This window comes from Pelophylax lessonae, assembly GCF_965119305.1.
Source record: "Pelophylax lessonae genome assembly, chromosome: 7".
Taxonomy (NCBI): Eukaryota; Metazoa; Chordata; class Amphibia; order Anura; family Ranidae; genus Pelophylax; species Pelophylax lessonae.
Genome location: NC_138774.1, coordinates 172,060,961 through 172,083,658, shown reverse-complemented (window position 1 = coordinate 172,083,658; position 22,698 = coordinate 172,060,961). Strand labels below are relative to the sequence as shown.

The 22,698-nt window shown below is 41.4% G+C and overlaps 1 protein-coding gene across 1 annotated transcript; it reads right to left on the bottom strand.

The window, feature by feature from the left end:
- Positions 1–1,722: 1,722 nt before the first annotated feature.
- LOC309560945 (G-protein coupled receptor 12-like) lies at positions 1,723–4,806 on the bottom strand. The gene is made up of 2 exons (XM_082264643.1): positions 4,376–4,806; positions 1,723–2,902 (listed from the first exon to the last, which is right to left on the bottom strand). Exon 2 carries the CDS (start codon positions 2,898–2,900, stop codon positions 1,878–1,880), a length of 1,023 nt encoding a protein of 340 aa, XP_082120769.1. The 5' UTR covers positions 2,901–2,902; positions 4,376–4,806; the 3' UTR covers positions 1,723–1,877.
- Between the last annotated feature and the right edge of the window lie 17,892 nt (positions 4,807–22,698).

The window sequence follows — 22,698 nt, the reverse complement described above, 5'->3', positions numbered from 1 at the left end:
GGAGTTTAGTAATCCCTCTTCATTCCACCTCCCAACATATTAGAAGTAAACATGTGTTATTAAAATGAAGAAGTTTGAAAATCATGATTTTGCCAAATAAAAGATACAATATATTTTTTTTAAAGGAGAAATTATTATTATACGTGGATCACCATACAAAACTTTCTGGAGTTTATCAAAACAGGAGATGATATAGATCAGTGATGGCGATCCTTGCAACCCCGGATGTTTTGGAACTACATTTCCCATGATGCTCATGCAGTGTAGGTGAGCATCATGGGAAATATAGTTCCAAAACATCTGGGGTGCCAAGGTTCATTATCACTGATATAGATTATTGGGTAGGTGATATTTTTCTACACAGCTCAACGTGTCCACAAGTATCAGTGTAGATTTTTGCAAATAAAGCTTGTTTGAGACCACCACTTTGTGATGTCCATGACTGTCCTGCTTGATAGTTATCTATATATCATTTAGACAAGATGAAAGTTACACTTGGTCCATATGTGTGCTGCTCTTAAATGACCATATCTATGGGTTTTTGAAAGTTATGGATAGTCAGTATTCACTAGGGCTGCGCACATCTGCCAGATCTGCTCTTCATCAAGGATGGTCAGTTCACAAAATGGGCTCTTTGCCATTAAGGAGACCCCTTCTGTACATCTGTGCGGTGTTTAACTTTCTGCAAATAAAGAACAATTCTATCCCTAGGTATTTTCCTTCCCCCTGAGATGGTAGATAACTAAGCACACACTATACAGCAAAAATCAATACAGGGATATATTCATTTAGGTGGCAGAATGGGAATTTTCATATTCTCAATATTATTAATTGCTCTGTTGCCTACACATTTTTGTGTAATTAATATTATACAGGATTTATATAGCGCCAACAGTTTGCGCTATATACTGTATATAACATAATCTATTATATTAAAATCTATTTAATATAATAGATTATGTCTGCTGGCTCTTTAAATCATGTTTGTTCATTAAACACCTCCAATATGTACAATAGGATATTAGTGTTTCAGACAACATTGTGCTTAGGGAGGTGTTTAAATAATTTTTTTGACATCAATCTAAGCTGGCACTGGAAGGTAGCGTGGAAATGTTTGTCTTGTTTGCCTGCTGAACAAAGAGCTATACATGTGACCAATTTTCTCTCTGTAAAAACCAATATATATCATTGTTTCTTTTAAGCTGAATGGTCTCACAACTCATGTTAAAAAGTGCAGCTGTCAAAGTCAAGGGAGCTACAATATTAATACCGGAGCCGGCAAACAGCTTACAAACCAGATTGCTGCATTTACTTTTTTTACTACTTGGATGCTGCAGGATAGTATCACTTATAGTTATAAAATACTTTACAGACCATTATTTTACCCATTGGAGCTCACATAAAAAGGCCCAAAAATATTTCCAAACATGTCAGACCACTAAAAAAAGATGACCAATTATTTGCAGCTTATGTTACTGATTCATCATTTTGAATGATTGCAGAGTTCATGAACTGAATTTAAATTGATAACAGGAGATATTCCTATTGTTCCTGATGCCACTGAGTAGGGTAGACTGGACAATAGACTTAGAAGTTCTTCAAGACCTTTCCATTCCCATAGAATTCAGCTTAATAGGAACAATGGTGAGAGCCAAAGTTTATCTCCATAAGCAAAACTGGATATTTAGCTAATGCTCCTATGGGCAGCTGGGAAATAATTTAAAAAGTTAAAACAGTAAGTGCATCTTTGCATGTTCCTTTGACAATCTAAAGCATTACATCTATATAAACTGTAAAAAATAAAGCAACAATTTGACATCTTATTTTTCCTCCTTTCCAGCTTGGCACAATCAGTCTCAAAAGTGCCCTTCCGGTCCCTATACATCACTGGAAGTTCTGGGCCCAGATAGGAACCTGGGTGGGATACAACCACAGCAGGCAAGCCATAGTGATTTCTGTATGTCTGGGTTTCTGAAAGCATAAATAATGGGGTTGATGACTGAATTGAAGGTGGCTGGCAGAACCAATGAGTACGTGTATATCATAGGGTAACTTGAGTCCGCGACCAATGAATACACAGCAAAGGGAATCCAGCAAAGTGCAAAAGTACCCAATATAAGAGACAAGGTTGAAACTCCCTTCCTGGTGCTGGAGGCTTGAGATGTGGCCATAAACTGGTGCTGCACTGCAATCTGCTGGGCATGGCGGAAAGCGATCCTGCATATTTGCAAGTAGAGTTGCATCATCAGGGCGAAGAGAAGGAGGAAGGTCACTGCCAATACGGCTGCATTGTTTTTGGTCACCGGTCTCAGGACACTGCAGGAGGACTGTTCTCTAACACAGTTCCAGCCCATGATGGGTAATAAACCAATGCAGATACACAAGGCCCACACCAGGATTAGCATTATATAAGTGAAAGTCAGTGTTCTCTCTGTGTGATAGGTAAGGGCATTGTAGAGAGACAGGTATCTGTCCACTGTGATAGCTAGAAGGCTGCAGACAGAGGCTGAGAAGGCAGCTAACAACAGCCCTGCAGAGCTTAGTGTGGCCATTTCATTATTAAACACATATAGGACTACAAAATTCACAATAAGTCCCACACCTGCAAATAGATCTGCCAGCGCCAGGCTGCCGATGAGTATAAACATGGGGGCACGGAGCGTGGGCGTATAGAAGAGTATAGCTATCACAATTGCGTTTTCACATGCCATGATGGTTCCTGTTACACATAGAATAATGTCCCATGGATTGACAGTCTCATCTGGAGACAGGTCGGATGTGGTAACGGTGGAGGTGTTGGTGTCCCATGGGTCGTAGGGGTGCAGGGACATCCTTCCAGAGGAAGCATTGTGGAAATACAGCAGTTGATCCATGGCTGCAGCCACAGGCTGGTGAAGCATTTCTGCACATCAAAGCAGATGGAAAGAGAAAGAGAAAGAAAAGTGATAAGAGAGGGACATCATCCAGAGACACAAAGCCAGAACCCTCAATGTCAGATTTTATATGCACACATTGTAGAGTGTGGCTTTGGTGTGCTAATCACTGAAAATGATTCTGCTACATGGTGTCAGCGCCTAATGATTTCATGTCATTATTAAAAAAAAATGAGACTCATTCTAGAAAACAGCTAGCTACAAAGAGAATATATGGGTACAATTTTCATTCATGTCTACCAATGTATGGAACTTAACCCATGAGTTGCCAATGAGAATCAACACTGCCCTCTTCTAAGGATAAAATCCTACTTTTTCTAGACATATTTTCAGCTTTCTGGTTTGGCCATTCAGATGTAAAGTGATCAGGCCACATGTATGGTGTATAAATGATCTGAATCTTGCAGGTTCTGGGTGCCTTTGTGCTAGCAGTCTTTTTCCTCCCCAGCCAAGGTGAGCTGAAAGAGTCTTTCTGTGCACGTCTGTTCCTACAGAGATGATTACACAGTTTATGCCTGTGCTTCGGCTGCTCGGGAAAGCTGAAAACGATAGGATATATTTATCTTAATAACAATAGATCCCAGGATAAACTACGCTGCAACCCTCCCAGCTAAAATCTCCTGTCCCTGGATATATCCATGTGTTTACCCAGCACCTAGGATGGCTACTATCTATTTGTTGACTGGATTAGACTGATCATAAAGGATTTCTCTAAGGTAAGGCTATAACATATACATCTCTTTGTGCTGGAGACATCATTAACACCACTGTTACATGCTGGGCAGCCTGCTAATGCAGGGCACCCTTCGCATTTAACCTGCTTCTTGGAACAGCTGCAGCCATTCCTTGATCCTACGTAAGACGTGAGCTATGACCACATGATGGATTTTATATAAATCTCAACAAAAATACATTTTTCTGGTCTTTTTTTTTATTGCACTGAATGCAACTGACATAAGACTGCACTGAAGATGACTCTCTCCTGGAGGGGCCTGCACTGCAGCTCCTAATGTGCAAGATCAATGCACCCACTTCTAACCAGCATGCTCAGCCCTTGTTCATAGCAGAGTGGCAAGGCTAGGGCAACCTACGTCATGCGCGCCGTGTACTATGTATGCATAGCATCGCCCAGGAACTATTTATACCTATTGATATTTATATGATAGAGAGCTCTAAAATGTGAATTGAAATGCAATCACAGCAATCTATTTCTAGGTGGCTATTTATGTTTGTAAATCAATGTGAATGGATGTTTTCTATTACATAAATACCTGTTGTTACAATAATGATGACTATTATTAACAGGATAGTTCTAAAAATAACTGAATCACCTCTAAATAAAGCAGATTTCTATTTTGATGAATGACATAAAACAGGTGGTGTCAGTGTGTTGTGCCTTATGGGTAAACCCTCTGAGCACAGGAGACAAGCCATGTTCTTACCTTCCTCCGGGTCTGTCCAGCTCGGTGCTCCTTGTCCTAGTGCTGTCAGTCCTTCCTGATCAATCTTAGTCCTTCCTGATCACTGTCAGTCCTTCCTGATTACTCTCAGTCCTTCCTGATCACTCTCGGTCCTCGGTTCCCATTGCTAATGCTGCTGTTTGCCAGAGCTCTGCCTTTGACTTGCACTTAATATTCTTGCCCCATTGGGTCTGCTGAGAAATCTCAGCTCTGACGTCAAAGTGTTCGCTGATATTCATGATCGGCTCCCAAGTCTGTGAATCAGAAGGGGGCTGTGAGCAGAATAATAAGGAGTCGGTGCACAGGGCGCTGGAATTTCATTCATAAGATTGTGTGCGGGGACACGCCCCCTGAGGGTCAGCTACACACTGCTAGCTCTGCCTACTGGCTGCCTACTGCAACCCCGACCTGTCATCCCCGACCTGTCACACCTGTCATCCCCGACCTGTCATCACACCTGTCACACCTGCATGCATGGATTACATCTCCTGCAGACATTTCTATAGCAGACAATGCCATCAACACACACTGACAACAATAGGCAGCACATTATTTTTAATCCATGGGGTTTATATGGTTCATTTGTATTATTTTTTTATTATTAATATCTCCCATGTGTTTTCCCGACCCTTGTCATTGCCAATCTGGATTACTCTTCCCGACAAGACCCAGCAGCCCCTCTGTAAGGGACAGAAAATAGCATAGGCTGTCAATTCCAGGTCAGGCCCCGCCCATTCGCCTCTAAGCCCGCCCCCCGGGGGCTGACGTCCGATGGAGCGCTGGGTGATGTCATCGGCTCAGAGCTGTCATTATTAACCCTGGCAGGGCTGGGGGATGAGGTTGTCCCCGGATTTCCTGCGTCATATGTGCGCCCCCCCCCCCCCACTCTAATAACTGCCCCCACCCATAATACCTGTTTCCATAGGAATGAGGAATCCCTGACCCCCCCCCTCCATTCATGGCTGTACAGTGCGTGCAGGAGAGAATGAGATCGCTCACAAGGATCTCTTTCTGTATGGGGAGCCCATGTCATCGGGAGTCCCCGGGGACTGTGTGCGGTCCCTGCAGTGTCTTCATAGATCGGGGATCCTGGCAGACGTGTCTCCGCAGCGTCTATGGGCTCCATGTACTAAGACATGACTTAACGCAATGCACCACATCCGTCACCGACACCTTCTATATGGGGCACATCCTCATGCACGGCCATGGATAGTAAGTACACCCGACAATAAGGGGCTCTGCTAAGAGATCACCCTGATCCATGGATAGTACACCCGACAATAAGGGGCTCTGCTTACTGATCACCCTGATCGATTGATAGTACACCCTGTAATAAGGGGCTCTGCTAATAGATCACCCTGATCCATGGATAGTACACCCGACAATAAGGGGCTCTGCTTACTGATCACCCTGATCGATTGATAGTACACCCGACAATAAGGGGCTCTGCTAAGAGATCACCCTGATCCATGGATAGTACACCCGACAATAAGGGGCACTGCTTACTGATCACCCTGATCGATTGATAGTACACCCTGTAATAAGGGGCTCTGCTAATAGATCACCCTGATCCATGGATAGTACACCCGACAATAAGGGGCTCTGCTTACTGATCACCCTGATCGATTGATAGTACACCCGACAATAAGGGGCTCTGCTAATAGATCACCCTGATCCATGGATAGTACACCAGACAATAAGGGGCTCCTATTACTGATCACCCTGATCCATGGATAGTACACCCGACAATAAGGGGCTCTGCTTACTGATCACCCTGATCCATGGATAGTACACCCGACAATAAGGGGCTCTGCTTACTGATCACCCTGATCCATGGATAGTACACCCGACAATAAGGGGCTCTGCTTACTGATCACCCTGATCGATTGATAGTACACCCGACAATAAGGGGCTCTACTTACTGATCACCCTGATCCATGGATATTACACCTGACAATAAGGGGCTCTGCTTACTGATCACCCTGATCCATGGAGAGTACACCCGAAAATAAGGGGCACTGCTTACTGATCACCCTGATCGATTGATAGTACACGCGACAATAAGGGGCTCTGCTTACTGATCACCCTGATCGATTGATAGTACACCCGACAATAAGGGGCTCTGCTTACTGATCACCCTGATCCATTGATAGTACACCCGAAAATAAGGGGCACTGCTTACTGATCACCCTGATCCATGGATCGTACACCCGACAATAAGGGGCTCTGCTTATAATCACCCTGATCCATGGATAGTACACCCGACAATAAGGGGCTCTGCTTATAATCACCCTGATCCATGGATAGTACACCCGACAATAAGGGGCTCTGCTTACTGATCACCCTGATTGATTGATAGTACACCCAACAATAAGGGGCTCTGCTAATAGATCACCCTGATCCATGGATAGTACACCCGAAAATAAGGGGCTCTGTTAACTGATCACCCTGATCCATGGATAGTAAACCCGACAATAAATGGCACCGACCATGGGTAGTACACCCGACAATATATTACACTAATCACCCTGAATCATGGATAGTACACCCGACAATAGGGGGCACTGCTCACTGATCACCCCGATTCATGGATAGTACACCCGACAATATCTCCTGATCTCAGTCCTCCCAATTAATACATTGTCAGAAAAGCCAGAGGAGATCTCACAACAGAGATAAGAGATGAGCATAAAATGTCTGGAAGTTCCTTATTTTCTGTTATTATTGATGAGGGATTGAGAAAGCAAGGGGAAACTGGTTTCCTTGGAAACCGATTTCGGCACAACACCGGACAGGAGGTACTACCAGGATCGCAGTGTTCAGTGATCATTTCTGCTGTCCTCTAGTTGCTCAGTATTATTGGTTTGGAGTATCCCATGTCCTAATTCCTCTCCTTACAAGTTTTACCAGCAATAAATTACAAAAAGACAACCTCTAGACTTTTTTTAGGAGCCAAAGTAAATAGACTGTTGCTTGGGTGACTGATGGCCTTGTACTGTTTGGGGAAGAAACAGTTAAAACCAGCAGCCCCAGCAGGGGCAGTGTTAGGTGGTGTATATCTATGTATAACACAGGCAGTGTGCAACATCTGCAGTAAGAAACAGTATGGAGCTTGAATAAGAACCCCTTTCACACAACCTAAAAGTCCCATGATTTGCCGTAATTTATTTTGCTGCGATTTTACCATGATTTTGATGCATGTTTGACTGGACTTGAAGCAAAATGCATTCAAATGGGCCTAAAGTAGTGCAGAGACTACTTTGAAGTCGTTGCGACTTGAAGTCGCACAATTATGAATGGTACTCTTTGGAAATCATAGAGTGCGACTTGTCATGAAACTTTGAAGTCCTAAGTCGCAGGACAAGTCGCGCAAGTGTGAAAGGAGCTTTATTAAAGGAAAAACTTTTTTTTATTTTGGATAGAGTAAGGGAGGATTATAACCCCCTATCAGATTTTTTTTTTCAACCACATGTGTCCCATTGGGGAGATTTCCATTCACTTCCTGTTACATAGCCAAAACAGGAAGTGAGAGGAAATCCCTCCAAAGTGAGGGGATCTTGGGATGTCCCCATTTGAAGGTTACCCTATTACCCCTGTTGTGGTGACAACCCAAAATTTTGGATTTTCCCCCCACTTTTGGTGGTATTGGAACATAGGACAAATATACAGGAGAAGCTGAATATCCTTATGGGGACACCGGCAGAACTAAAAATCTAACAGGCGTTCTAATCCTTCTCCTATATATATATATATATATATATATATATATATATATATATATATAAAACTAAAGACAATCCTTTTGTCTTTAGTTATACTTCAGGAGTCCATCATACAGCTGACCAGGGGTGTTTATGGTGTCCAAATAGACCAGGGACACATCTGGGAACATAGTCTAAAGCAGTATTAGGCATGGATCCAAACCAGTGAAATTTGTCATGCGATTTGGCAGTTCAAAATCACATGACAAGTCGCACTCCATTACCAGCTAAGGAACCGTTCAAATTGTTGCTCAAGTCGCAGTGACTTTGAAAAAAGGTTCCTGCACTTTCATTGTGACTTGCATTGACTTCTGTTATATGAAGTCGCAAGTCGCGATGAAATCAGAGGTCCAAATCGTACTGATCTGTGACTTTGAAATCACACTAAAGTAGCCCGATTTCAAACCCGCACTGGTGTAAACCAGGGCTTAAACCCAAAACCAAAAATGTTATGTATTGTAGCTTACCAATCATTAGATGTGGTGGCTGCATTCGTTTTCTATTTTAGCCCCCCCTCTAAATTTACCTGGTGATCCTGGCCAGTAACACACCTATATTAGAGTGCCCCCACTCTGGATGAAGGAGCACAGGAGGCACAGATTTAGACAAACTAACACAAATATCCAAACTCCAGCTGACATTGCAGTTACACAAGTAGTATTTGGGATGACGGTTTACATGAATAAATAATAGCTGATCATTGTAAGCACCCCTGTCAGTTTTAAATTAGTTTAAGTAGTACAATAAAGCCCCCTCCATCGTGGGGGTTACGTTCCAGCCCCACCCGCGATAACTGAAAATCCGCGAAATAGAAATACCCAATTTAAATCCGTTGCAGTCCACCGCAGCCTCGCACTGATTCACCACTCCTGATTGGGCTCCCCCCCCCCCCCCATTGGCGTCATCTCCCTGCTGCTGGACAGTCGGAAGACGGGACGAGCCGCGGGACAAGGAAGAAAACCCCCGAGCCGTGAGGACACATGTCATCTTCAGTGTAAGTCTGCTTATCGTGTGTGAATAAAGTGTTATCTGCTGCACTCAGAAAACAGCGCGATATCCCGGGACCGCAAAAACTGAACCGCGATATAACGGGGGGTTTACTGTACAGAATTTTTCTTAACACTCCAAACTGCTACATTTGTAGAAGAGCTTGTTCTGATGAAATACCACAGACATACTGGTTGGATCACCAGATGAAAATAAAAGAAAGAAAGCCTAAATAGAAAACCAATTCAGCCATTACATCTAAGAATTAGTAAGCAGCAATATAATAATTGTTTGCTTTTGGGTTTAATACCGCTTTAAAATGTTGAGAGGCTGATGGGATACCATGATGACCACTTCAGATCAAATCTAGGACTAATCTAATCTATTTAACTGAACAAAAATGAATTGGTCTAAACACTGGAATGTCACATTCACATTTGTCACATCGTTAGGATGACAAAACAAATACTAGATGGATTAATAAGTGGATTAAATATACAATGGTCTATAACTGTATAAGGCATGATATGATGTATCATCTCCCTATCTGAAAGGAGACCTGGGGCACTCTGTATTGTATGAATTGTCTGGCCCTTCAGAGTGATTATAGAGAATGATACAATGTATTATTGAAGAGATGGGAACTCCCATCAGCTAGTATAGTGGTCCTTGCCCCCTTTCAGGATGATGAGATGAAGAGAGAGCACACGTGGTTCTGCTGCAGCATAGACACTTCAAGGAGCTCTGCTAGGCGTATTTAACATGGGGGTGGGGGATGAAAAGTACAGCGATCGCTAGCACCCAGATGTGGCCACATCACGCATCTAACTGGATTCTATGGCTTAAAGCAGTGCGTGATCTCTCTCTGCGGTGTACAATGCCTTGGTAAATGAGCTGTAACCCACTGCTGATCCCCTGCCGGCTGGAATCTAGTATTGTATGGTTACCGCATTACACTCAGACAAAGAAGACCCTCTGTACAAAAGGCTCAGTACACAGGAGTGCTAGATTTAGGTTAGATTTTGATATGTGAATAGTAGATACAGTAAACCCCCCTCCATCGCAGGGGTTACGTTCCGGACCCACCCGCGAAAAGTGAAAATCCGCGAAATAGAAAAACCCAATTAAAATACGCTGAAGGCATGTTTTTTTTTTCCTGTCACTGTACTTTTAAAAGCATTTTAAGGTCTTTAACCTCCCTGGCGGTATGATTCTTTTGGATTTTAGGTGCTGAAAGCGGTACCATTATTTTGCTTGTAATTCTTGTGAATGAGCAGCCCAAACCAACTGTATACATTTATTATATATTTTATATATATATATATATATATATATATATATATATATATATATATATATATATATGTATGTATGTATACATATATTATGTATATATATATATATATATATATATATATATATATATATATATATATATATAATGTATACAGTTGGTTTGGGCTGCTCATTCACAAGAATTACGTGTATATATATATACGTGTGTATATGTATATATATATATATATATATATACATATATATATACATATATATGTATATATATATACATATATATATATATATATGTGTGTGTGTGTGTGTGTGTACATATATATATATATATATGTATATGTGTATATATATATACGTATATATACTGTATATATATATATATATATATATATATATATATATATACATATATTTACATAAAAAGTATAGTAAAACTGCAGGAAAGGGCACTGGGGGGCAATGTAATGTGATTTTATTTCATTTTGAACGGTATCAGTGTGTTTGGGTGTTTTTACATTTGAATTTGCCGCCGGTTCCACCCCCCGGCGGACGTCACGTCGCCGGAGACGGAAGTCGGGGCTCACAGACGATCGGGAGGAAGCTCCGCCGCCGCATACCGCTCGCAGTCTTCGCTGGATCCCGGAGAAAAGGTAAGTAAAACCTCTTCCAGCATCCAGCGATCTTCTTAGCGCTACCCCAAGTGTGACTCGGGGTTACCGCTTTTGGCACTAAAATCTTACCCCGAGTCACACTCGGGAATACCGCTAGGAAGGTTAAACACACTTTTAAAACAATAGAAACTCATTTAAACACATAAAAGATACTGATACACAGAGCAAAAGCTATGGAAAACACAAAAATATTTAATTTTCAATGATTTAATTAGTAAAATAACATTAAAGAAAAAAACGCAAAATACCGGGACCGCAAAAACTGAACCACGATGGAGCGGGGGTTTACTGTATTTAAAATAAGTGCGGTACCTTTAAACAAATAAATTGGCAGCAAATAACTGGGAAGCCGCTGCTATTTAAACTGTGTAACCACAAAGGAAACATGCACTATATTACAAAAGGTATTGGGATACCTGCCTTTACACGCACATTAACTTTAATGGCATTCCAGTCTTAGTTGTAGGGTTCAATATTGAGTTGGCCCACCCTTTGCAGCTCAGACAGCTTCAACTCTTCTAGGAAGGCTGTCCCAAAGGTTTGAGTGTGTCTATGGGAATGTTTTACCGTTCTTCCGGAAGCGCATTTGTGAGGTCAGGCATGGATGTGGACGAGAAGGCCAGGCTTTTAGTCTCGGCTCTAATTCACTCGAAAGGAGTTGTATTTGGTTGAGGGTCTCCTCTGGTTCCACCCCTTGAGCTCCAAGGCCAGATGCACCTCACCTCACCGCCACCGACAGAAATGCTGCTAATAATGCTGGTATCCTGGCTCAGTCAATTTGTAAGTATGGGGTCACTTTTGGGGTCCTTCCTGAATTGAAGGACTCGATTTATCAATTTGGTTTATATTCCAAATTTTTGTTTTACCTTTTAGACATGTTTTTTACACATCCCCTCCTGAAGGAGTGGGTGGTAGCTCACGAAACGCGTAGAGGCTAAGATGCTTTTCATGATCATGTATTGACATCTGTAACCCAAAATCATGTATCATACATTGTAGCAATTACCAATTGGTTTGGCATTTCTGTATACGCATTTGATGTACTATGATGATCATTCTATCTACTTTAATAAACCTGAAAAATATTTTTACTCCACATTTAATGGCCACATGCGCTCACCTCATTTAAAGTCCCAGGTCTAATTTATCTTGTTTTGTATGTTGATATGGGGATGGAGGTGTGTCACTGGTGGCACCAGACCACTTTTTAATTTTCTATATCGAGTTGAGGTCAGGACTCTGTGCAGGCCAGTTTCTTCACACCAAACTTGTTAATCCATGTCTTTATAGACCTTGCTTTGTGCACTGGTATGCAGTCATGTGGAACAAGAAGGGCCATCCCCAAACTGTTTCCACAAAGGTGGGAGCATGAAATTGTCCAAAATGCCTTGGTATTAGTTCCCTTCACTGGAACTAAGGGGCCAAGCCCAGCTCCTGAAAAACAACCCCACACTATAATCCCCCCTCCAACAAATGGTTTGCACCAGTGCCCAAAGCAAGGTTCATAAAGACAGGGATGAGTGAGTTTGGGGTGGAGGAACTTGACTGGACTGCACAGAGTCCTGACCTCAACACGATAGAACACCTCTGGGATGAATTAGAGTGAAGACTGTGAGCCAGGCCTTTCCGTTCAAAATCACCTCACAAATGCGCTTCTGGAAGAATGGTCAAATATTCCCATTGACACATTCCTAAACCTTGTGGACAGCCTTCCCAGAAGAGTTGAAGCTGTCTGAGCTGCAAAGGGTGGGCCAACTCAATATTGAACCCTACGGACTAAGACTGGGATACCATTAATGTTCATGTGCGTGTAAAGGCAGGTGTCCCAATACTTTTGGTAATAGAGTGTATATCAATTAATTAGGATAGCTGCGCTAACCAGTATTTGTACAAACCATCATACATTATCAGCTCAATATATTCCATAAAGTGCTAAAAGTCCAAAATAAGGTGCAAATTAATTTGACATAAAGTGCTGTAATAAAAAAGGACTGTACTCCGTGCTGAAGATAATGTGATATCCCTCATATCTCTCCTATCACCACTTGCATGCCCTCCCCGGACAGAACTCACCACAAGCAGTTGACCCCCTGAGCATACACTGAGATGGATCAAACTGCGCTTAATGCCTCTGATCAGCCTCTTGTAATGTATAACCATCCACACCACCATGTTCTATAAACATAAGGAAGGAACCAAAGAAATTTTATAGCGTAATGCTGTTTATTCAGACTTATTTCCAAAACCAGGAAATATGTACACTCACATGGGGTAGTGCCCCCCCTGGCACTCTGAATTATCTGCCATCAGTATGCTAGGAAAGCCGCTGCTCCGATCTCTGCTGGAGCTCCATAACATTACTTCTTATGACACATCCAGTGTTTTGCTTTACAATGCACACATTAAAACACAAAGGTGTGAACAAGGCCTAATAATACATATGTGTTTAAAAAACACCAGCTGCATAAGTACCCAAATGTGACTTGGTATCAGCCATTTACAGTCCCTTTACAGCAGGGCTGGAGAACAAGGAGAAGAAGCAGCATAAGGAGACAATCATTTCATGTGCTGACAAGAATTATGCTGATAGAAGGAGAAAGCAAAGTGATGGAGATGAGCTTGTCACTGTGCTGCTTTCACTGTCCAGTCACGAGCTAGAGTGGCTCCAGGACAACCTGGGCTCAGAGGTAGTGGGTTGAATGATGCTTTCCATCTAGCTGAGGACATCTAGCATCAGAAAAAAATGTACTGGGGAAAAAATCTGTGAACTGAAATGAATACTGCAGGATAGAAAGAGGTGATAGAAATGATAATAAAGATAGTACATAGTTGACATGTTCAAGGAAAGAGAAGGTTTCTTTTGATTCAATACATTTTTATGGATTTAGAATGAAAGAAAAAAACAAACATTGCATAAGACAAAGCACAGTACAGAACTTGAGAGTCGTCAGTTACAACTTTTCACCTAATGGTTGGATGGGTAAATAAACGATAATCGGAGCACAACATTACTCATTATTTAGCCATACATGGAAATGCCACACTTTTCCCTTTCCATATGCTCCATGACTTGGAGAAGGCAGCGTAGTTCAAAGCGTTAAAAGTCGGTAAACGCTCAAAAGCATAGTTATGGTCTGCCAATCTCATCTCATCTGAGAAGTTAGGATTTCCAATTTCGTAACACCACTAGGCGAGCTGCAAGTAAAATGTGGGTAACAACTGGTTGATACGAGGATGGATACAAATCTATCCCAATATTTAGGAAAGCTAAAGTCGGGGTAGGGCTCAGCAAGATCCTGGTGCATTTGGCTAGTAGCTGGAATGTCTTTCTCCAGAAGCTAGTGAGACTAGGGCATCCCCAAAGAATATGAACTAAGTTCCCTATGTGACCACCATCGCACCAGCACAAGGGGGTTAGGGAGGGGGAAAATGTCACCATTCTGTATGGAGTATAGTACCATCTATTGGTGATTTTTAAGGTCAATTCAAAGTGGTTGGTTGCTTTAAGAATTAATCTTAGAGCAGTCTGCTATTGAGAGGGTGTGAAGGGGGTATGGAGTTGGATTTACAGAAGGTGAGTTTATCTTTGAGGATAGAGTAAAAAAGGGAGATGCCTCTCACCTGCATGTGTTATAGAAACCCTAGGTTTTGGAGTGTAGGTTAGGTTTGGGAATAGGGTGTTTAGATAAGAAGTGGAGCATTCTAAAGCATGTGAACCGTAGCTGTTCAGGAATTTCTATTCCAATTCCACAAGCGTGTAGGAAGTATCCCCATGAAGGAGATCAGACATATTGTATATACCATAGTATGGAAGGGAGGTAGTAGATAGAGAGGGAATTAAAGTCTCGAGAATGCTAATTGGAAATGGCGTTTGGATGAAAGCAGCATGCCTTGATTTTGGGGAGGCTAGAGAGAGGGATGGCGCATAACAGTGTGATGTAAACTGATGCTCCTTGATGAAAGACAACTGATGGACAGTAATAACAGGAAAGTTTATTTGTAACAAATGATAATAAAACCACCAACCGGTCCTAGGGTCTTTGGCATCGCATAAGGACACTGTGGAGTCCCGCTCCATATAGTCAGAAGACGAGGTACCAAATCCAGGGAAAGGATGGGAATGGGATCCGGAGGGTCTCAGGGACGGAGGAGGGAGACCGCACGGCGCGTGTGTCGGCCGTAACACACAAGCAAGGCGCCGGACCTCTCGTCACTTCCGGGATCATTCTACCGCACAGCGTCACAGGAAGCAACAGCCGAGGAGAAGATGGAGAAGGGACCGGCATGGAACTCAAGCTTCGGGTTACCGTGACTACATGTTTCGCGTGCATGCGCTTTGTCAAGGGTTTGGAGATGTAAAGGGAAGGTTTACTTTAACCAATGAAGTGCCATCACCTGAAATCTCTGTTTTAGTCGCGGTTCTCTTTTTCAGAAATGCTTTAGATCACATGGCATTGGCTGCTACTGGGGAATCTCCACCTCCAGAAGACTGTCTGTTCATTCAATTAAAGTGGTTGTAAAGCGCTAAAGATTTTTTTTTCTTGGGGGGAGGGGAGTGGGGACCTGTCAGGTAAAGCCATAATGTGCTAGTATGCATCGCACATTATGTTGAACTTGCCTGAAAACGAAGTCCTCCCGCACCAAGAAGTCAGCTCTGCAGGTGCCTCCATCTTCAACCGTCTTGCTTCCGGATTTGCAGACTCCGGCTCTGTGACTGGGGGGAGCTGTGATGATGTCACTCCCGTGCATGCGCCCAGGAGCCGCCGTTCACGCCACAGGGCTCTGAAAGAATGGCACAAGCAGCCATTCCTTTAGAGCGCGTGTGCCAGTGATGTCACTGGCTGAATGCAATATAAATATCTCCTAAAGTGTGCCCATTTAGGAGATACTGTATATACTATGTATAGGTAATATTATTATTATAGGCTTACCTGTAGGTAAAAGCAAGAGAAGGAAGTTTACTTCCTCTTTAAAACACAACTGTTTCTCTAAGGATTTGTTCATTCTCAGTTCTTTATGGCATACTTTAGTATATCCCTCTGTTTCTAGTACAGTGTTTACTTCTAGCAGGCATACTTTTATTTATTATATATTATGCATGTGTCTTGGGAAATAGGAGTCCCATATAATAATCAAACAGTTATGCAAATATTCACCCCTTCAGCAGAAGTGGTGATTTATGGATTCAAGGCATACATTTTATTACAGTAAGAGGAAAGTGCAATTCCATAAAATAAAGGAAAACTTTGTATTTCCAAGGGACAGAGAGCTGCAACGAGAGACAAACCCTTCCATTAGCTATATAAACATAAGAAACGATTAGAAGAAAGGAAAATATAAGAATAAAATATGAAAACAGAATTCAAGTCAACCATAAAATTAAATTAGGAACTGTACAAATATTTTTTATTTCTTATCCAGACAGTTATGTGTATTATATACGTTTCACAAGCAGTGTATCATAGACCAAAATACCAGTCTAAAAAAATAAAGGTATAATGGTAAATATGACCCACCATCACAGTATAACCTGTAAAATATTAACCAAAATATAATTCAATCCAAACCTTCCAACCAAAATATCAACCAAACCGTCTTCTTTGCTCTTCACAAAACCTCCAGTTCTCTAGCTTCCTCGTCACTATCTCCCATACTTGCCTCCAGGACTTCACCTGAGCTTCTCTAATCTTGTGGAACGCTTTACCCCAGCGACTTTACCTGGAACAACTATCTCCTACTCTGTCTGCCTTTGGGCAATCCCTAAAAACTCATCTCTTCAGGGAAGCCTATGCCCATAACTCCCAACCGTCCCTGATTTCCAGGGACTGTCCCTGATTTAGAACAAAGTCCCTCTGTCCCTCTTTCGTCCCTCATTTTGGTCTGATATATATGTAGTTGTGTATAAAATATACTTTTTTTCAACCACTTGCTGCATTTGTAAATTTTAAAAGCCAGTATAAAGGAATAGTAGTGGTAGAAAAAAAAAAAAGCAGTTGTGGGTTTAACTAATCTTTTTTTTTTGTATAAATTTCCTTTAAGTAGGGAGTGGCAGGGTGTGTGTCCTATGCCTACGTACTTTTGCTAACTGGTGTTCCTTGTTCCCATCTTGGAAAGTTATGAAGTATGCCTATCCTGCCTCTAACAACTACATTTTATTTTCTTCGACAACTCATCGCCCCCCCACACAGTTAATTCCTATCACTTGCCCTTCCCTTTAGATCATGGGTGTCCAACCTTTTGGCTTCTCTGGGCCACATTGTGTGTAGAGAAATTTTCTCGGGCCGCATATAAAATATATACTATAGTTAAGGTATATAAGTAATAAAACGTTGCAGCGCCCTTCCCGCGCTGCTGCGCCCCCCCCCCTCCCCAGCACTAATTTAACACAGCTAGTGGATGATCCCCTCCGATGCAGCCTCTGCCTACAGTTAGTTGGAAGCGGCCGTGGCCGTGCCCCCGACTCGACTTCCTTCCTCCCCAGCAAAAAAATAAATAACTTGTTAGGGGTCAGTGGGCCGCATTGCCTGCGGTTCTGGGCCGCATGCGCCCCTCGGGCCGCAGGTTGGACATGCCTGCTTTAGATTATAATGGTGTTCAGGTAGATCTCAACCTTTCCAGGGTTTTCTAACCCTAGTCTAAATTTTTGCGGATATCCTCTTCAATTAGTTAACCTCCTTAGCGGTATTCCCGAGAGAGGCTCGGGATGAAATTTTAGTGCCATTAGCGGTAACCCCGAGCCACTCTCGGGGTACCACCAGGGAGCATCGCTGGATCCTGGTAGAGGGTACTTACCTTGTCCCCGGGATCCCGCGATGTGTCACTGCAGCATACGGTGGCCAGATCTTTCGCCTGATGCTGTGAGCCCCGGCTTCCGTCTTTCCGGCGGCAAATTTGAAAAGTAAAACACACAAACACACTGATATATTGTAATCCTATTGGATTACATTACAAAATAAAATAAATTTACATTAGTTTGCCCCCCAGTGCCCTTTCCTGCAGTTTTACTGTACTTTATATATATATATATATATATATATATATATATATATGTATACACACACATATATATATATAACATATGTATTTGTATATATATATATATATATATATATATATATATACACACACACATATATATATATATATATATATATATATATATATATATATATATATACTTTAACTTATTTATAGTTATTTAATACATTATAATTTATGATTTTGTGTTTCAAACTTTATCATACCCGAGATGTTATAAAGAAGAACGCACAGTAAAAAAAATCATATGTAAATAGTTGGTTTGGGCTGCTCGTCCTTAAGAATTACATGCAAAATAATGGTACCGCTTTCAGCACCTAAAATCGGAAACAATCATACCGCCAGGGAGGTTAAACATGTCTGGTAAACCTTAGACTGGACAAGGAGAATCCTCCTGACTGTTAGTAATTGCTTACTACCAAAGCCCATATTTTAGCAGCACATACTTGTTGAGGTAGTGATATGAGTAGGTATATGCTCCGGCCTGAAAGGTATGCACCGCAGGGTTTGCAGTATACATAAATTCACAACCATTATCATTACAGTTTATGCTGCAGTAAGGAATTAAACAATTGTAACATGTAACAGCTATTTGAAGCTGCAAATTGGATATTACAAATAACAACTAAACAGGTTGCTTTCAAATGTAGGAAGAAAATCTCACCCAGTGCAAATAGCTCATTAACACATTTTGTGCTGGAATGAAGAGAATAATTTTCAAAACAAATTAGTGAATAAAGCTTAGCTTTCCATCCTGTAGCTTATTCTTACCAACAGAGAACCAGTGAAGAATAGGCATTAGAAGAACCTAAATCTGCTTGCTTAAAGTAGCAGTCTGGGCTAGAACTATCCAATCTTAAAACAGCTCCCACCCACCTTCTAACTCCTATACTAACTACCCTGCAGAAGGAAGATGCTCATACTTACCTATTCTGAGGGCGCTCTGGATCAGTTATGTAATTGCTCCCAGTGGCTGGTTTCCGGGGAGAAGAGGGACAGATGACAACAGATGCCCCGTAGTAAGCCTATGGATGACATCACCACTTAGGCATTGCATCAATCGTCAGCACTCTCCTCTCCCCTGAAGCCAGCCAGATCACATGACTGGACCGGAGCGCTCTGAGAAGACTCTCAGAGGATGAGTAAGTATATGCATCTTCCTTTTACAGGGTAGTTAGTATAGAAGTTAGAAGGTGGGTGGGAGCCATTTTAATAGAAAAAAAGATAGCAAAAGTGGGTGGTCTAGGATGGCTCATTGGTAATAAATCATAAGTAATAAGTTATAAAATCATCATTTATTTATAAACGTAGTATAAAAAGTCTCCAAAAATGGGTATAAAAGAGAACACTTATCACATATTATACAAAAATGAAAAATAATTTTTTTACATACAAATGTCACATATTACATGGTGAACGCGTTTCACGATCACAAACTGCTTCTTCAAGACTCTATATCTATATATAACATATGTATTACAAGGCTTTGTCTCAATTTTAGAAATAAAAAAAACAAAAACAAAGCAAGAAATAATAACAGACGCATATAAGCAAGCATATACATAACCCATTTAGACAAACAACTTAAAACAATTGGTTCTAACCATTAGAAGAAAAGAACAAAGACCAAATGGAGAAGGCCCCATTCACACTAGTGCGACTTGTCCCGCGATTTTGGACCGCAAAATCGCATGACAAGTCGTTTTCCATTATTTTCAATGAGCCCCATTCATATCAGTGCGTTTTGAAGTCGCACCGACTTCAAAGTAGTTCCTGCACTACTTTGCCACGATTTTAATGCATTTTGAGGCATATAGCCTTGCCCATGCTTTCAAAATCGCGGCAAAAATAGCGCCGCGAAATCGCGGCAAAATTGCGTTGCAATAGTGTGAAAGGGGCCTAAAGGTGTAAAAAAAAAAAAGCTATCCTAGACCACCCGCTTTTGCTGCTCTTTTTCTATTTCTTTCTTTGGGTTGATAAACCACAGGTAAAGTTTTGAGTCCTTTCCACAATTAAACTTGTATACAATGGGAGCCATTTTAAGCATAGTTAGTTCTAACCTGGATTTCTACTATTAGTTTTTGTAATTGTTCACCTTACATCCCAGGCAACTTATTTATTCAGGGAAGCCTACTCCACCTCCACCTAAAAAACTGTACTTGAGCCACCGCCATTAGATCATCCCCTGCAGCTATCACCATTTTATACCACCTCCCCCTCACTTTAGATTGTAAGCTCCTTGAGCAAGGCCCTCCTATTCCTTCTGTATTGAATTGTGTTGTAATTATACTGTCCCTTTTTATACTGTAAAGCGCTGCGTAAACTATTAGCACTATACAAATCATGTATATTAATAATAATATTAGGTGTGTGCACTGTTATTTATATGTATTCTCTTTCTATCAGAGCAGAAATTCCAGCTCACAATCAGAATGAAAGGCCCAACACAGAATTCAGTGATGAAAACTGACATTCTTTGGGCTTGTTTACACATGCATTGCCCTCTAAATAGAATCTGCAGTGGATTACTTTTCAGAGGGCATTTGACAGGCTATGAGGAGGTAATATGTTGCCTCCTCACCACCAGGTTTTAACCTCTAAAAGCCGCAACTGTGTGCATTGCAGGAGGTTGCAGGGTGGTTGCAGCGCAGCCCCATTCACTTGAATGGGTCATGTTCAGGGGTGGTACCACCCACCAAAAGCAAAATGGGTAGAATTCCTCCTGCACATCGAAGCAAAGCATTGCGGCCACGGCACATATACAACCCCAATCTGGCTGAATTTACAGCTTAAAGGGAGTGGTTGGGGGCAGTAAAATGTGTTTCAACCATTTGTTTTTACTACTTCCCAACACAAGGATAAACTTATGTATGCGTAAATGTAAATATGTGCATTTATTTATTTATGTATCTATTTTTTAATGGTTAACTTAGCCTTTAAATATGGACAATATGAACAAAGCATATCCTTCTATAGTGTGTGCTTGTTCTTAACATTTTTCAAACCGCACTGCACCACATTACATTAACCTGAACATTCTCATTAAATCACATTGCTTCTTATGACACATCCATAGTTTTACTTTCCAACAAACACAATAAAACACGGAGGTGTGAATGAGGCCTAACATCTGTATTTTAAAATGCCAGCTGCATAGGTACCCAAATATGGCTTGTAAATTAACCTCTTAAAGTCCCTCGACAGTGAGGCTAGAGAACAAGAAGCCAATCATTTCATGTGCTCAAGAATAATGCTGATAGGAGAAAGCAAAGCGATGAAGAGATGAGCATGTCACTGAGCTCCTTTTACTGTCCAGTCATGAGCTGGAGCTGGTCCAGGACAACCTGGGCTCAGAGGAAGTGGGTTAAATGATACTGTCCATCTGACTGAGGACATCTAGCATCAGAAAAAAAAGTACTGTGGAGAAAATCTCTGGATTGAAGGTGAATATTGCAGGATAGACTCTGCAGAGCTCAGTGAGAGCTGATTGGAGAGAAGAGACACACCCCCTTCACAAAGCACACAGGGACAGAGCAGAGACTGTAAACCACAGGCTGTGTGCTGGAACTCTTTCCTCTGTCACCTTTTTACCTCTTGGTGACAGGAAAACTTGTCAGAAGCGACTCATGCAGATAACAGAGGAATGAGGCAGTAGATAGAAATGACACTCAGTGCTCCTAATTGAGTACACAATATAGAGGGATATGCTTTGTTTACATTTCATGTCAAAGGTTTTCAACCACTTTAAAGTGAGATCTCTAAAATATTACTGTCATAATAGACAAATGGAGGGTGCCATTAACTGAAATTCTGGAAATGCTAGTTGCCTTGAAATAATGTTGACTCGCTGGTTTTAATATTTGAGTTAGTGACCCAGAACTTGCATCCAGATAAGGTCATCTGACTATTCTCTGAATACTTGTTCCAGGTCAGTGGCTCAAAGTATTAGAGTGAACATAACAGACAGGCAACAAGTACTTCAAGATCAGCAATCACAGTTATCCTTTTCAAAGCTGTACAAACCATTATACATTCTCTGTAGGATAGCAAAGGTAATTTATAAAGTGTGTGTACATTGGTTTTGTACATATGTTCTTGTTTTATCACGGTCAGCTGCAGTCTCCCTTTCACACATTATGCTATTTCTGGTCGAAACCTCTTGATTTCAAATCTCATTGAGGCATCACAGCAGTATAGGAGGTATAAATCAGACAAAGGGAGCTTCAAAGCAAGCTGTGCTGTGTTATCTCTTAGCTAACCCACAGTATTTCTGGAATCCTTTCTCATGTTTTTTAGATATAAAAACATTGTTTTAAAAAAAAAGAAAAAAAAATTGAAATTGACCAAACAACATTACATTTTATGTTTCAAACATGATTAAAGTGTACCTAAAGGCAACATTTTTTTTGTTTTGGACATAGGGGAGAGGGAGTCGAGTGCTTATAAGATTTTATTGCTGTCTGTGCTGTTAAGGAGATTCTCCCTCTCTATTCCTCCTGTTTACCATTATCATTGAAAGTGAAAGTAAAAGAAAATCCCACATTTTGGTTGTCTT